The sequence below is a fragment of the Rhinolophus sinicus genome, linkage group LG02 (genome assembly GCF_036562045.2).
Source record: "Rhinolophus sinicus isolate RSC01 linkage group LG02, ASM3656204v1, whole genome shotgun sequence".
NCBI classification, from domain to species: domain Eukaryota; kingdom Metazoa; phylum Chordata; class Mammalia; order Chiroptera; family Rhinolophidae; genus Rhinolophus; species Rhinolophus sinicus.
Window position 1 is genome coordinate 53,860,777 of NC_133752.1, and position 15,723 is coordinate 53,876,499.

The 15,723-nt window shown below is 38.7% G+C and overlaps 1 protein-coding gene across 4 annotated transcripts in view; it reads left to right on the forward strand.

Moving 5' to 3' along the window:
* The window catches only part of CNOT6L (CCR4-NOT transcription complex subunit 6 like), a 98,987-nt gene extending 91,140 nt beyond the window's left edge, over nucleotides 1–7,847 (forward strand). For all 4 annotated transcript variants that reach the window (XM_074324421.1, XM_019720244.2, XM_074324423.1 and 1 more), the window contains one exon: nucleotides 543–7,847. In XM_074324421.1, coding sequence (XP_074180522.1) covers nucleotides 543–755 — 213 coding nt within the window. In that variant the 3' untranslated portion in view covers nucleotides 756–7,847. The remainder of the gene's footprint in view (nucleotides 1–542) is intronic.
* The last annotated feature ends 7,876 nt before the right edge of the window (nucleotides 7,848–15,723 follow it).

Below are 15,723 nucleotides of genomic sequence, written 5' to 3' on the forward strand. Positions count from 1 at the left end.
AGGATTAGCAAGTTTGAAAACATGCTTTACCGTGGCTTCGTTAAGATTGTTTAGGTACCTTGATGTGCAAATAATTGAAAACAATGTGAATTATCATTAAAGGAATCAATTTGAGTCATACCTTTTCATTAACCACATATATATATATTTATATAAGTATTCTTGCTTTCTGCTTATTGTAGCTGTTCGAGTTAATGCAGCTTCCATAATGTTTATACTGATATATTAGATTTCATTAATCCAAGCAAGCCAATTCTAACATGGTGTGATTAGCTTCTCAATTTGCTTCCACCACTTACACACACAAGTGTAAGATTTTGTGATTCCAGAAGGGCACTGTGTTTCCCTATGGAGCCACCCTTATTACATATAATACCCATTGAAGGCTTTAGCCTTATTTGACACTTTGTCAAGATAACCAGAGTACAGGTTACTCTGGTATTTGGCTTTTACAAATTATGGATTGTTCTTCAGGTGTCTTGAGTTTTTCTTATTTCTAAGCATATGTTCTCTTTTTTTCCCAACTCCCAATCTCTTTCCAGGGCGTGATTGACTACATTTTCTATTCCAAGACTCATATGAACGTGCTTGGTGTCCTGGGGCCTTTAGATCCTCAATGGCTGGTTGAGAACAACATCACTGGGTGTCCACACCCTCACATCCCTTCAGACCACTTCTCACTGTTAACACAACTTGAACTCCACCCTCCACTCCTGCCTCTTGTCAATGGTGTTCACTTGCCTAATCGGAGGTAGTGGAGTCCTGCCCCGTAAAGACGGGGATCTGTTGCTATGGACCTGTACAGTTGTAAATCAAAGTATGTAGGAGTGAAGTATGGCCATCCTTAAGCTGCTTCTTCGGGTTCCTTTATGTGTTTGCTATAAGATTTTGTACATTTTTGTGCATATTGGTATCATTTGGCACTAGGGCTGGAACCAAAGTATTACTCTCTTTCCAAAATTTTAATTTAACATGTTTTTAAGTTGGACCTTCTTTATATTATATTAGCAGTCAGTATTCACAATTGATAAATCACCAATTCGAGGCCCAACAACAATGTATTTGTTTTTTTCAAAACAAATACTTTCCTTTAAATGGTTTCAAATAAGCCAACCATTTTTGTAAAAGTCCTTTTAAAAAACTATAAGATTTTAAAATGGAGCATGCCTTTTAGGGAAAACTTTTTTGAATTATGACAAACTGATTTTTGTCTCCCTGAGTCATTTGCACATTTACAAAGCACTTAAATTTGCTAGATCTGTACTTAAGCGATGATATAGCTTCTAGCCATAATAGGAAAAATTGAGGAATTAAAGATGGTTGCACAATATGCTTTCAAAATCAAGCATTTAACAGCACATGACAGTTTGTTAGGCTAACGCTGGTTGGTTTTTTGTTCTGTTTTGTTTTTTGAGGAATCACTCTGTATTTTGTTCCTCTATTATAGCCTTATCGGAAGTATTCTAAGCCTCTCTCTACAGTCTATTTATAGGGAAACAGCAGGTAATTTCTATTGCCACACATCTTGAAAATAGAATTTGATGTCTTTAGGATGCCCACAGAAATAGTGTCCAGTATTTTTCATTATTCCCATCCACTGTTTTCTGTTTGGTTGTGCTGGAAAAACAGATATTATATGATCTATGTCATTTTTGCTGTTATAGTCAAATGTTAAAAAAATAACTACTGAATGAAAAGGCCCTCATCAAAGTTTTAGAAGGGAAAAGCTATATACAAATATTTCATGGGTTTCCCAAAGTAGGTCAGGTGGCTGTTGGTTTTGGCTTTTTGAGGTGACAGTGGAAAGAATTTGGGGGAGAGAGGAAACAGGGAGTCATTGAAAACCTTGGATCATTTTTCCTGACTCTAGTTGCCAAATGGCCATTATATGCTTTTAATCTTTGTTTCCGTTGTCTGTCAGGGTTGAATTAAGAAGCTACTGGTTTATTCCCAACTGTTGATGCTCTTTAGATATGTTGGAATCCTTTTTTTGCCCAGGAGGGTCCAGTTGAAAATCTGTGACTCAAGGCAGTGAAGGTAATACCGTTTTCTGGGGGAAAAATTGGTTAGCTACTTGATGTTAATTATGGCACAGTAACAGGAAAAGGTTGTGTCTGTGTTTTTAAGTTTTTCTTTATTCTGCTTTTTTGCTGCTATAAGAGTTTTCTGAAATTTATATTTTAAACTTTTCATGCACTTTACTGTTTCTAGTCTCAAAATGTGATATTTTTAATAAACAAGAAATTTTCCATTATGTGAATGAAATTTTAAAAGAAAATAGCCTATATTTGTGTCTCACTAATATATGAAGTACAGGTCAAATTTAAATTATTTAATTAGTTTGAAATATATACAATTTCTTTCAAACCTGACATTTTAGGCTGTTCTATTAGTCTTAAATGATGCTTTTCCTTTGGTCATTTTATACTGATTTCTTCCATAGTAAATTAATCAGGCTATATAATGTAATATTTCCCCTGAAGGGTAATTTTAGTGGGATGAGGGTGGTGGGATGATGTAATATCGTATGGGATTGCATCAGAAGGTTTCTGTAAAGCCTAAACTCCCTTTTAAAAGTGCCTAGTGATGAGGCATTGTTTGTCATCTATTATAATTGGATTGTCATTGTAGTTGAGTGAAGTTTGATGTAAATAAAATATTCTTTTAAAAATGTTAAAGTACCAGAATAAACAAACACACAAAGAAACAACCCTTAAGATGACAGATTTTCCTCAATGTGCAGGTATCCCTTCTTATATACCTCAAGCATTCAACATCTAGCCATGCAAATTGATTACCTGAAGCATAGTACTGGAAAGTAGAATAGCATGAAAAACTTAATTTTGTGGACATTACCTTTTTTTGTAATCAGCTACTGTATATTTTATTTTAAGTCTTTTATTTTGGGTGGGTTTTCTGCTCTGGAGGTATATGCACTAACAAAACATTTTCCTCCTTTCATATACGCATGTTAATTAGCAATGTGAGCAATATTTCCTACCATACTTCACTCCCAGTATTTTTTGAGATGTTTGTATAAAATGGAATTTAAAGTTTCACTTATGATTGTATATGAACCACAGAGGAGCCCATTTATTAATAAAAAAAAAACTTTTTTAATGGTTTAATGTAGAGGGAAAAATAAAAACAATTGGGAAACATTGTAAACAGCTTAAGTTTATTTTGTGTATGAGCTAGGCACTCTGTTGCAGGAAGGTGTGTAATTGGGTTCTCTCTGCTTCCAAATGCACTCTTTCAAACCATTCATAATCCTGTGTATTTTTAATGTGGTTTTAGTAAATGTTGGTGGTAGCTCTGTTGAAGTGGGTAATTGTGTTATGTTTTGGGTGGCACACACACTTGGGGCATGGTAACCCAAATTTCATGTGCACGGTTTCCCTTTAGCCCACTGCCCGAATTTCAGACACCCTTTACCCTTTGTTCCCTTTGTAAAAGGAGTGGTATCTGTTTTGAGCTGCCAATTCAGATGATCAGAAATGCTGCTCTCCTCAGTATTGTCTTGTTAAAACACATGCCATTTGGAACTTTGGCAGTGAGAAGCCAAAAGGAAGAGGTGAATGACATATGGTATATGCTCAATGAAAGTAAAATATTTATGCTCATATACTTTCTAGTTCTTGGAATAAGTTAATAAGCTTTATGCCATAGGGCTGCTGCATATTTTATCTGAAGATAAAAGAAAATGTGGGCATTTTCAGATCGTGATAATGTGCTTTTTTTTTTACTGTTAAATATGATTTCTGATATTTATCGAAGAACTGGAGTGTTCTTTCAATTTATTAAAACAGTGTTGTTTGAGGAAGGAAAACCACACTGTTTGCCATTCCCACAGCCACGCGAGTGCATGTCAGTGAAATCACCCGCTCTCTCAGGCATCAGACCTGCCTCATAGCTTTACATCTGATGGGGAATATCGCAGCATCCTCAGGACTGACATCTGGGAAAGGCTCACATCCACTTACTGCTCCTTGCTTGTTGACTTTGTTTTAAAATATTGTGCCTGGTGTCAACTTTTAAGCAACAGCACTGCCTAAAAGCAAGCAGAGAACAGAATCCCAGCACCATTCTAGACGCAACTTTTTAGAATTCAGATATAGTAAATCTGTTCAAGATTTATGATGTTTTATGTAAAAAAAAATTTTGTACAATGTAGCTGAATATTTGTTTCATTTCTTTGATGTAAGGCGTGTGAACGTTTGTTTGAATATCACGTTACAGTCAGGTATGGCACAATGGGTTCTGAGACCAGCTTTCCCCCTCCCATTTGCCTTGTTCCAAGCTCTTTGTTTTCAAATTACTTTTCTGATATTAATAGGCAAATATTTAATTTTACTAATAAGCATCCTGTGTGAATGTATTAAAGAAGCCACTGTGTTTTAGTGTTGTAGTTTGCAGAAATATAAAGCTTCATTTCTAATTTGTCCCAATTCTTTGGTGTCTTAGTTATATATTAAATCACAGAAAAGCAAGGGAGAAAGTTGAAAGATATCTAAGGCTCATATCACTTGATTCTATGGTAGCTTATATTAGGATTGAGGATGTGGCACATTAAAACTGGAACATGGGCAAACATGGTGTTCCATTTTAAAATTGCATCTCCTAAGTATATACTGTTAAATAGGTGACAAAATCATGTTTGTATTTGCATTTCCAAGACTTTCATTAAAATCGCTAATGCCGTCTATAATTTCAAATCAAATAGCAAGGAGTAGAGAAAGCACAAGAAAAAGTAGGTTAAATGTGTTCTTTGATGGAACCAGAGGCATATTTTTCATCATTCCTAATTCAAGGCTAGGTTTTCTAGCAGTAAAAATTGTCTCCTAATATTTATTTGTTTCTAAGGTCTTATATTCTCAGTTTCTGAGGGATTTTAATAACTTTGTAAAACGTACTGACCAGTAGCTTCGGTCACAGAAAATATCATGTCTTTCTGATACCTTTGGCAGGCCATAACAATAATGGTTTTATAGCAAGCAAAGACTTCATGGCACGTTTTCAAAATAGCACTCATCTAGCTATATTTATATTTTGACAAAAATGTGAATTCTCACACTGGTAATGCAGTCTCTTTCTCTCTCACCTGCCTTCCCCTTTTTTTTGGGGAAAAAAAAAAAATCCCCTTTCTGAATATGTGGAAGATTTGTTTAACCTTTTCCTTCTGAATTGTATCATGTTTGTAGAACTCTGCATTATAGGTAGACAAATTAACTAGGGAAATCAGAATATTTTTCTAAGCCAGAAACTTCAACTAAAGTTTTGAAATTGTACACAGATGAGAACTTTTATACTTAGGGTTGCTTTGGGTGCTTTAAATTTATAACAGTATCATGATCACCAAATTGAATTCAAACATAAGTAAATTAACACATCTTTAACCTGGCCTATTTATCAAAGTTGTAATATGTTTAAGAACAGGATGCCAAGAGCATCTTTAATTTTACAGAATGATGTGCAAATCTTTATTGTATAAATGTCACCTTTAAAATTCAAGGGTCAAAAGAAAAAAAGAAAACCTTTATAACTATACTGTAGGGAGGGTATTCTGAACAAGATCCACAGAAAGAACAAGGAAAAAACACACCAAACATTTCTTTTCAAGAGGTGGTAAGGGAGAGCATGCATGCTTCTTGTTTTAACCAAATACCTTCTTTATGTAAGTTTCTCTGTTAAATCCCAAGTCCCAAGCAAAAAATAGGGAGACACCAGGAAAAGCAAGCTTTATCAACCTAGTCAGTAATTTCTTTTGGCATAAGTTTGTTTGGTTAGACTTGGGTTATTCTTGGAACCAAAGGAAAACAAGCATGCTGAGGTTTTAATCAGTAGACGTTATCTCACTGAAGTAATGGAAGTTTTTAAGTAAAGTAGTTTTTACTTTTAAAGCATATGAAATAAGGACATTTCTGCCTATTAAATGTTAATTGTTTTATGGCACATAGTATAAATTCAGCATTGTGCTGAAATTAGAAATTGCGTTACCGGAAATAAATCACGTGATGAAAAGGGTTTGCAAATGCTAAGTGATATGATTCTTTTGGCGTGGTACATTCAGCTTTCAGAAACTTTCAGAAGGCATAGTTTGGCACCTATTAGTTATTGTTATTCTAACAGTCACCCCTAATTTAGATAATTTCCCCGTTTGTGTGTCTGTCACTTTTAACTCTGAAGCATAAAAGTCATTGGTAGCCCTCTCAGAAGTGGTCCTTTCTTGCTCATTGCAGTTTTATGTTAATTTCTAATTACTGATATATGACTGTACTTTCTTTCCAGCTATCAATGTTTCTATGTACCACATTTGTTTAATTAGTTATCTTAACTCACACAATTGGCTCAGCATTGATGTGTCAAACAATGGCTTTGCTTTTTACTCAACAGGTTTAGTTTCCTGCTGCTTGTTTCCATCTTGATGCAGTAAGTGGTACAGTCCTCTGGGTGTGTGTTTATTCAGAAACTGCACTGTCCTTTCTCTGTGCTTAACTTGCTAAACATATATTTCCTTCCCTGTGAAATTCCTGAGCGGTGCTCTGCAAGCTTTTGTGGGGTGTGGGGTGTGGAGAGCTGTGTTACTGCACACTGGACCTGGAGTGGCTCCGTGTTGCGAGTGGCCGATTTCTTAAACACCAGCAGCACTAAGTGCACTATGGGCCTTCGTACAGGTATCCAAAGGCAAGCAGTTCTTTCCAGACGCTGAGGAATAGAGTTCATTGGGATACTTGAGTATTTTTAGGAAGATGAACATTTCAGTGTTGGTTTTTCTTGTCTCTGGAGTCAGGTGGTATGGACGGAGTTTTGTTTTAAGAGAAAGAGTGTGTATGTCCCTTTTCTCTCTGAAAGGGCCAGGGTGTTGGTCAAAGTCAGCATGGATTAATTTGTATCTTCTGTTGTGATTTCTTTCAACTGTAAAACAAGTGCCAACTCATTGTCCCATGAGATGATCTACTCTTCCACCCAATTTGCCATTTGAATAGGGAAGGGTTCATTTATTTTCAGTACTTGGCATTAAATTCATTGTTTTGCATACATTCAAGTCATTCTGTGGCCTGTAGAGTGTTTCTGTAACTAATGGTTGGAAAGCAAAGCACATGAGTTTAAAACTGAGCAAGATGTTTTGATAATTTTTTCCCTGAATACTTGGTAGTTTCTATTGATATTATTCTAAAACAAATTCTGTTTTAGGTTGTATATTTACTTTGCTTTTGTCCTAAGAAAAAGTCTAGCACTAAATCAGTTTGTTATTGTGTTCTAATAATCAGTTTAAAATCTAAGATTTTCTTTTTTTTATTAGAAGATTTAATGAAGTGCCATGTAATTGTAGCTTACTAGTGTTTAATGTTTAATACAGTGGTTCTGTGGTGTTCTAATCATTTAACACTCTGTCATCCCTGGAGAAAGTGGTTCTACTCTTACTGAACACATTCTCTCTGACAAAATCACCAGCTGCTTTATTTTTCTATTTATTACAGTTAAACAGTTGATGAGGTCTGAATCTTGACCAAACTGCTCAGCTGAGATGTTTTTCACAATAGACACTGTACAAAATATTTGTGCAAAAGGACACAGTTGGGTGGTAGTATTTTTTCATTAATGTGAACACTGACTAAACAAAGCAGTCCTGCCTTTTAAATCCTGTGGCAGCTCAGAAGGGAGGTGCTTAAGAACCTTAACTACTGTCAGATGACAAAATACTTTTTCCATTTTGGAGATTGGGTACTGCTCACATATGATGTATAGGGCTAAATATATGCTTGTTTCCTTGCACCTGTGTACTTCCCCTTCTCTCCCTCCCTTTCCTTCCCCTGTAGGCAATAAATGGCCATTTTGCAACTGCATACCTTTGTCTTGGTTTTTTGCTCTTTACGTGTGCAGTATAAAGTGTCTGCTTTTAGGTCAGTACATGTCTTACAAAGTAAAGTAGGCAGAGCCAAGGTAATTCATTCAGACAAACAATTGCAAATTCATGCTACTTTTTTTTTTTCTGGTGAAAACTACATTACTCATTAAACAATACTTTGTTTAGAATAGATTCAGAAGTTAGTCATAGTTATGAGACTTGCTCTGGCTGAAGAAATCTGAGTAGATAGACGTGTCACTTCTGAGTGGGACTTTAAAAGCCAGTGCACAATGTGCCATGTTCCTTCTTGCCTTGATGATCGTAGAAGCGTATGTTGAGATCAAACCTCTTATCCTAGATCCTTGAGTGACTTTGATGAACAGAGCTCCCCTGCTGACCTACATAGTACGTGATGTGAGAGAACTGCTAAACCTCAGTGTCTTAATACAATAAAGGTTTGTTATCATGATGGCACGGTTTAGCCCATCTGAGTGCTAGACACCAGCAGACACATCTGCGGAGGGGCCAGAGTTGACTAAAATCAACAGGTGGATTCGCCAAGACCCAGAGAGTAAGTTCCTTCAGCAAATGTCTATGAACAGGGTGCTTGGGGGATTGTAAAGACAAGTCAACATTCCAAACTCTCTTCTATTTATGACCTACGAGAAAATACTGAAGTGTTTTCTTCAGAGGAAAGGTATCTTAAATCTTAGAATTTTGGAGTGGGGGAAGGAACGGGCACAATGAAATAATGAGGAATTCTGAAAATTATGTTTAGGGGTATTTCAGTTGAAAAAGATTTTCAGATAGAAGATAGGGTGATTACGACATTCACTGAGTGGCCTGCATTTCACCACGTGACCTTGGGTAAAACATCCTCATTGGTAAAGTTGGCATAAGAAACTAAATCTCATGAAGTGGTTGTGTCAAGAAACAGACACCAAGACAAAGGCTTGCATGCAAGTGGGAGAAGTGATCCCACGAAAGCCGAGTAGAGGACAAGGAAGGTTGAACTCAGGAAGGAGAGAAAGCCAAGTCAGGGATGTGTTACTGAGCCTGTCACTTCTGTGGGCAGCGGGGACATAAGCTGCAGCCGACTGGACTGTCTGAGGAGCAGAATAGAATGTTTTCATGAGAGATGGGAGAGGAGGGAATTTATGTACAGGCTCCCATCTCCCGTGAGGCAAGGGTTACTCCATGGGTATTAATACTCTGGGTATTAATTCCTTTTCTTTTCCATGTTTGTTCATCTATCATATTCACTAAGCAGGTTCCTGCAGGTATCCCGTAAGTAAGAGAGGGTTGTGGGTACAGAAAACAAAACATTTGGTGTGGCTGAGGCGGTGCTCTTACGTTAACCTTGCGTGCAAATTGGTTGCAAGGCAGTGGTGAGAGGAAGTGAGCTGAGAGAATGCGAGACAGAGCACAGAGGGGTCTGACACAGTGTACCCCTGGTACCACTGAGATCTCTTTGGAGCCCAGTTACACCCTCTTCATCAGAGCCTTCTGGGTCATCACAGGCTGGAATCTCAATCAATGAGATTGTACCTGCTGGCACAAGTACAGTCCATTGTTACAGCTGGTTCTGAGTCTATTATTCATATTTGTCATTTTCCCTGTCCCGTTATGCATGCCAGGTTTTACTTAGCTTTGCACCAACACACCACGGGATCTAGGTTGCTTTCTTAAGGATAGGCAAACCGGACCTTCACCCCAACAATTTTGGAGCTGTGGTGCTGAATTTGCCCACTCATCTGGGCATGAAAGAACAAATAGCTGCCCAGTGCATCCCTTGGGTTCCAGACATGCTTCTTCCTGCCTGCCTCCCATTGTGTAGCTGCAAGCCCACCTTCTCATCAATGTGCTGACCCTTTGCTTGTACACCAGCACTGTGAGCCCCAGGTGACCCTTTCTAGGGGGCAGCCTACATCCAGTGCCTGTGAGGTGTGTGCGTATAAAGCCTCGTTCTTAATCCACCTCAACACCCCTGAAGGGCCATCCCATCGTCAGAGTCCCCAGGGTGCCTTTATTGAGCCTGCATCGTAACCCACCTACTACCTTGGTCAGTTCTCATTCTTTTCACAGGGTTTGATTCTGAGAGCAATCACTAACACCTTTCCTGCTGCATACTAACCTCCATCTCAGGATATACTTCCCAAGGAACGTAACTTGCCTCGAGTTTCAAGGTGTCATGACAGCAGGATATCAGGAATGCCTCCAGGACTCCTTGCTAAGACTGTAAATCTTGAATCACTAGACAGATGCTACCATGTCAATAAATTGTTCTTTATGCAGTCTTATTTGGGACTCTCTGGTCCAATTCTTTTAAGATCCACTTCCACATGGTTCTTCAGTTCTTGGTTATAATATTAGCCCAGGTCTTAGGATTCTTTGGATGTGAAAGCTCTTTTCTCTTGGTGTGGGTGCTCTATTCCTTTGCTCAGGCTGTGTTGTGATGTCACTATAGTTACTGATCTTGAGTTCAAAGACGGGGGCTATGGTTGGATCTTAATGAGGACAAGTGTCATGTTTTGAGGCACCTGCTACACGTGCAAACTTTGCAAGTTATCTAGGTAACGGAGGTTTCTTTCCTTTAGCAAGGGAGAGGGCCCTGAAGGGCGAAGGGTATCTGCAGATTCAAGCCTCTCTGGCTTTTTTATCACATGTCCTCATCCCAGGTTTCAGTCTCACTTTGAATGAACAAGCTTGAAAACTATGCCCATACTTGGTGTGGCTCTGCTCCTGTTACGCAAGTCCTGGGCCTGATCTTTAGCACTGTTTGCCCCATGGCTTTTGCAATAATGGTCACTAACCACTTCTCTGGATGTATCTAACTTCACATCATGTTTTGAATTGTAGTTGGCTAATCTGAGGCTGTCATTTTTTCCCAAGGGGTCCAAAGTCAGTTTTGACTATGAGGCAACCCCATACTTCTAATGTTACCATTGCCCCACACTGCTTCCCACATAAGCTGACTGCCCCTTCCAGCTACACTTCAAATCCATCTCCAGCGAAAAGCACCCTGGAGTCATCAGCCAGCAGTAGAATGACTAGAGAGTGATTCAGGTCCAGAATCTCGAACATTCGCTTTCTTGGGCTGCTTCTGGTAATGTCTTCTGGTAATGTTTCGCCAAAGAACGGAGCCTGAGAGATCTTCCTTGCAGGTAGTTGATAGGAGGTTGTGACCTCAAGAAACAAGGGTGGGGACTGGGAAGAGGCAAACGGGGAAGGAGGGCCAGCCAATTCAGTGGTGAGTTCCTGAGCTCTGTGGGCGACTGCGGTGGGCACCTGACACTTCATCCTACCAAATGCCCTTTTCAAGTTTACTGATTCTTCTGCCTGCTCAGTCTGTCTTTGAATCCCTCTAGTTAATTTTTCATTTCAGTTATTGCACTTTTCAGTTGCAGAAATTTTTTGTTTTGTTTTCTATTTACTGAAATTTCCGTTTTGATCATGTCTTTTTCTTTCTTTTCTTTTTTTTTTTTCCACTTTTTCCACATCTTCCTTTAGTTCTTTAAGCATATTGATGACAGTTGTTTTATAGTTCTTGTCTACCGTGTTTCCCCCAAAATAAGACCTAGCCAGATCATCAGCTCTAATGCGTCTTTTGGAGCAAAAATTAATATAAGACCCAGTCTATATAATTAAAATATGTAATATAATATAATACTGGGTCTTGTATTAATTTTTGCTCCAAAGGACACATTAGAGTTAGGTCCGGCTAGGTCTTATTTTCGGGGAAACACGGTAGATCTGCCGTCAAGTCTTTTTCTGCTGATTTATTTTTTTTTCCTTTGAATGGGCCGTTCTCTCCTGTTTCTTTGTATGACTTGTGAATTTTTTGTTTAAGGGAGCTATTTAAATGTAATGTGTGGTAACTTTGGTAATCAGAGTCTCCCCCTTCCACAGTGTTTGCTGTATTTTTGTTTTGTTTTTTGAATGTTTTAGGTTGTCAGTCTGCCAAGGATCAGCCTAAAGTGTAAACTTAAGGTCTTCTTAGGTCTTTTCTGAGCCTGTACCTTTCCTTGGGCATGCATGGTCATGTTCTAATTTTACCTGTAAATGCGGTTGCTTTGAAATGTTCTAGTGTTTAACGTCTGGCTCCCAGAAGGGGAAAGAGAAAAATGAAGGGGGTGGGGGAAGGGCACTGGCCCTTTAAATTCCCTGGAAGTCACTTCAGCAGAGGAAGAGGAGCGTGAAACAGTGAGGTGACGTGCAACAGCATGGCTGCCTGTGTCTTTGTCCACATCTTTGTGATCAGAAGCAGCCAGAAATCAGAGCAGTGATCCCGATTATTTGGAGGACTGGATCATTTTTGCTCACCCTGGCTGTGTGCAGGCTGCTCCAGCAACAGGTGCGCAGCTGCCTGCCATGTGGCTGGGGGTGGGGTAGCTGCTACTAAGCTAAAAGCTAAGATTGACCAAAATTAATCACAGTTTACCTTCCAACCCATCTCCTGGAAGTTACAATTCTTTAGTAGAATCTAGAGTTCTAAAATAGTTATATCACACTGATTCTGCCAGTACAACTGCTGTCTACGTAGGGAGACACTCCTGGTGCTTTCTACTTGGCCATCTTTCCAGAATCCTCCTCTAACTGGTAACCATTTTAAACTTCAGTACAACCACAACCTAATGCTGCTACGTAACAGGATGAAACTCTCCTTTATACGAATGCTTCTTTCACCAATGCATTCCTTAATACCGTGGTGAATGGAGTGTCTTCTGGGCTCTTCAAGGCGAAGATATGGTTAGGAGTCCCTAAGCATTATGAATCCACTCCAAATTCCCATCTCTAGGGTTCTCCAGATTTCTTTGCTTATGTTGTGCTACCCAGTGTGTTCACTACTAGCCTCACTGAGCACTTGAAATGATAGTTTTTAAATATATATATTGGGCACAATTAAACAAATGAAAAGAAACAAAATTTTTAAAAATAAAAATAAATTTGAAAAATATACTGGACAGAGTTCTGCAACTCCTTTAGTGTTTTTGATTTGCTGTCTCTTATTGAAGCTTGTCCTGCATTCTACCATCTGGGCTGTGTTGGGATAGAATTCATGTTATGAGATCAGAGACAATGACTGGTGGTTGGAATGTGTTTTGTAGGGAATAATCATCCTATTCTACAGCAACTGCCACAAGTGAAGTCATGTAAAAGTTTTTATGCAAGGAAAAGTTGTTTGCCTCAGCTCAGGTGTTAAAGTGACAAATGGACAAGGGGAGAACTGCTTCTGCTGGCCAGGAGGGTGCCGGGAGTTGGCAAGTTCGGAGTTCACAACTTCAATTTTGCCCAAATGTCACCATCCAAAGCCTCAGTGAAATGCTCCTTTCCCTCCAGGGTTCTTATATTAGCATAAAATACCTGCTAGGACTAGACATTTAACTCATGTTGCAACTTTTCAGTCTATGTTGTTAAGCTTTGGGCCTGATTCTCAGCCATGTCTGCACTATGGCTACAGGGCTATGGGATGTGGCTACTGTATAGCGTAAGGTTTTGTGTCAGAAGTTCAGGACTTAGGTTTATCTTTTTCTTTGTGTACAACACTCTTCAGGGCACTTAGCACCCATATCATGCAATGATTCTTGTTAATCATAATTATTATCATAACGGTCAAGTGTATCAGTCACTTGACCAAAGCCTTGTCTTCACCCTATACTGTGTCTCAAGAAACCCGATGCCACTGCATGACTCAACTTACAGGATTCATTTCTTGCTTGGAAGGAGGTCTTCACTGCGTTCATGGTTAGATAGGTAGTAACCCAATCCCGGAGTCCCATGTTGAATATCCGTTTGTTGTGACCATTCCTGGTACAAGAGCTGTATCAATACGGAGCCATTTAGGAAAATAGAAATCACTCTGGGTATCACAAGATAATTTAGTGCAGGGGATTGATTACACAGGTAATGAAGAACTGGGAAGCCAAATAAGATACTAAGGCAACCCTGAAATTAGGAAAAGCAGGAAACCGCTACCACCATTTGGGTGGCTGGAATGTAGAGCGGACAGTGGGTTACTAGCACTCAGAAGCTGAGTCATCTAGTAGAGCTGGAATATTTCAGTGGCTATCTTGTGAGATCTGAAATACACAGGAATGATTATCTCCTCGGAACTTGTGTTATGGAAGAAACAGATCCACTACCAGAGATGCCACCAAAGCAGGGAAAGGGGGGGGGGGGGCTGAAATACCCTGGCTGCTTCTCTTCTCCCACTCCCAAGTAATCCAGCGATGCTTCCCATTTGCCAAAAAGTACTCAGAAGCCACTTATCAAGGGACCCTGGGAAATGTAGACCCTGAGATACAGGCAGAACTAGGGAGGGATGGCAATGAACCTGAGAGCAGGCAGGGAAATAAACAGCACAAGAAGTATATCCGTTTCTTGTAATTATGTGCACACTTTGGGCTGTGGGTGGATTCATAGAGATGATACAGTACAGAACTTGCTTCAGAAAAGCTTGCAAATATATGGCTATATTTATATGTCGTTAGTAGTAACAACTTGAATGTCAGATGAATCATATGGTATCCGCACATTATTACCTGGTAGGGCTACCTACATAATTTTTATATAGAGAAGAAATCATCACAGATCATCTTATGAGAGGTATCAAATTACTTAAAGTAGCAAGCTTTTAAATAAGATCTTACCTAAGTACTTTCCTTATTTTGGTGACTTTATTCAAAATTTAGCTATTAATTGAGAAAATGAGAAAAACTGAAGAACAACATACACCTTCCCTCCTATAAGCTTGGCTTTCTTTAGTGATTTGCAGCTACATAGCCAAGCTGATTTGTCTAAATTAAGTAGACCACAAATGATGTGTGAAAATGAAGTACTAAACATATGGAGAGGAAATAGTATGGAGAATCCTGCTTTGAGAGATTTATTTCCATGGAAACTTTAACCTTTATTTTTAGTATTTCCACATCATTAAAATATTCTATGAGGGGAAAAAGGGAACACTCTTTTTTTGTTTGAGTCTTATTCTAAGCCTCAAATATCCTTGCCCAACTTTTTGCTTATGCCCTTATATAGTTTGTGAACTGTACCTACCAAAAATTAGATAAATTTGGAAAGTTTGGAAAGTTGACATTCTATACCATGCTTTAGAAAAAAATGAAAACAAAGGACTTTATGTTTCAGATACATGAATTTCCCCTACCTGGTGATCAGGAAATTAGTTTCAGGCATTGATCCAATAATCCATGGAACGTCTTCCTTTTTTTTTAAAATATTAGTTTCAGGTGTACAAAACAATATATTAGATATATACACCCCTCACAAAGTGATAAGCCCTTCCCCCTATTTACTGCCCCTCTGACATCATATGTAGCTGTTACAATTCCACTAACTCTGTTCTCTAGCTGTACTCCACATCCTGTGACTATAGATAGATAGATGATAGATAGATAAATAGATAAATTATAGTTGACATTATTATTCAGCTTCAGTTTCAGGTGTACACTGCAGTGGTCAGGCATCTACACTGTCAATGAAATGGTCTCCCTAATAAGACAAGTGTCCGTTGGATATCCTACCAAATCTTTACAACATTATTGATTATATTCCCCAAACTGTCTTTTGTATCCCCATGGTTACCAACTGTGCTTTCTAATCCCCTCAACTTCTCCCCCATCCCCACCCCCCCCATCTAGCAACACTCAGCTTTTCCTCTATGTCTCTGAGACTGTTTCTGATTAGTTTGCTCATTTATTCTGTTTTTTAGATTCCACATATAAATGAGATCATACGGTATTTGTCTTTCTCCGTCTGACTATTTCACTTAGCATAATGTTCTCTAGGTCCATCCATACCGTTGCAAAGATTTCATTCTACTTTATGGCTGAGTAATACTCATTGTATATGTACAT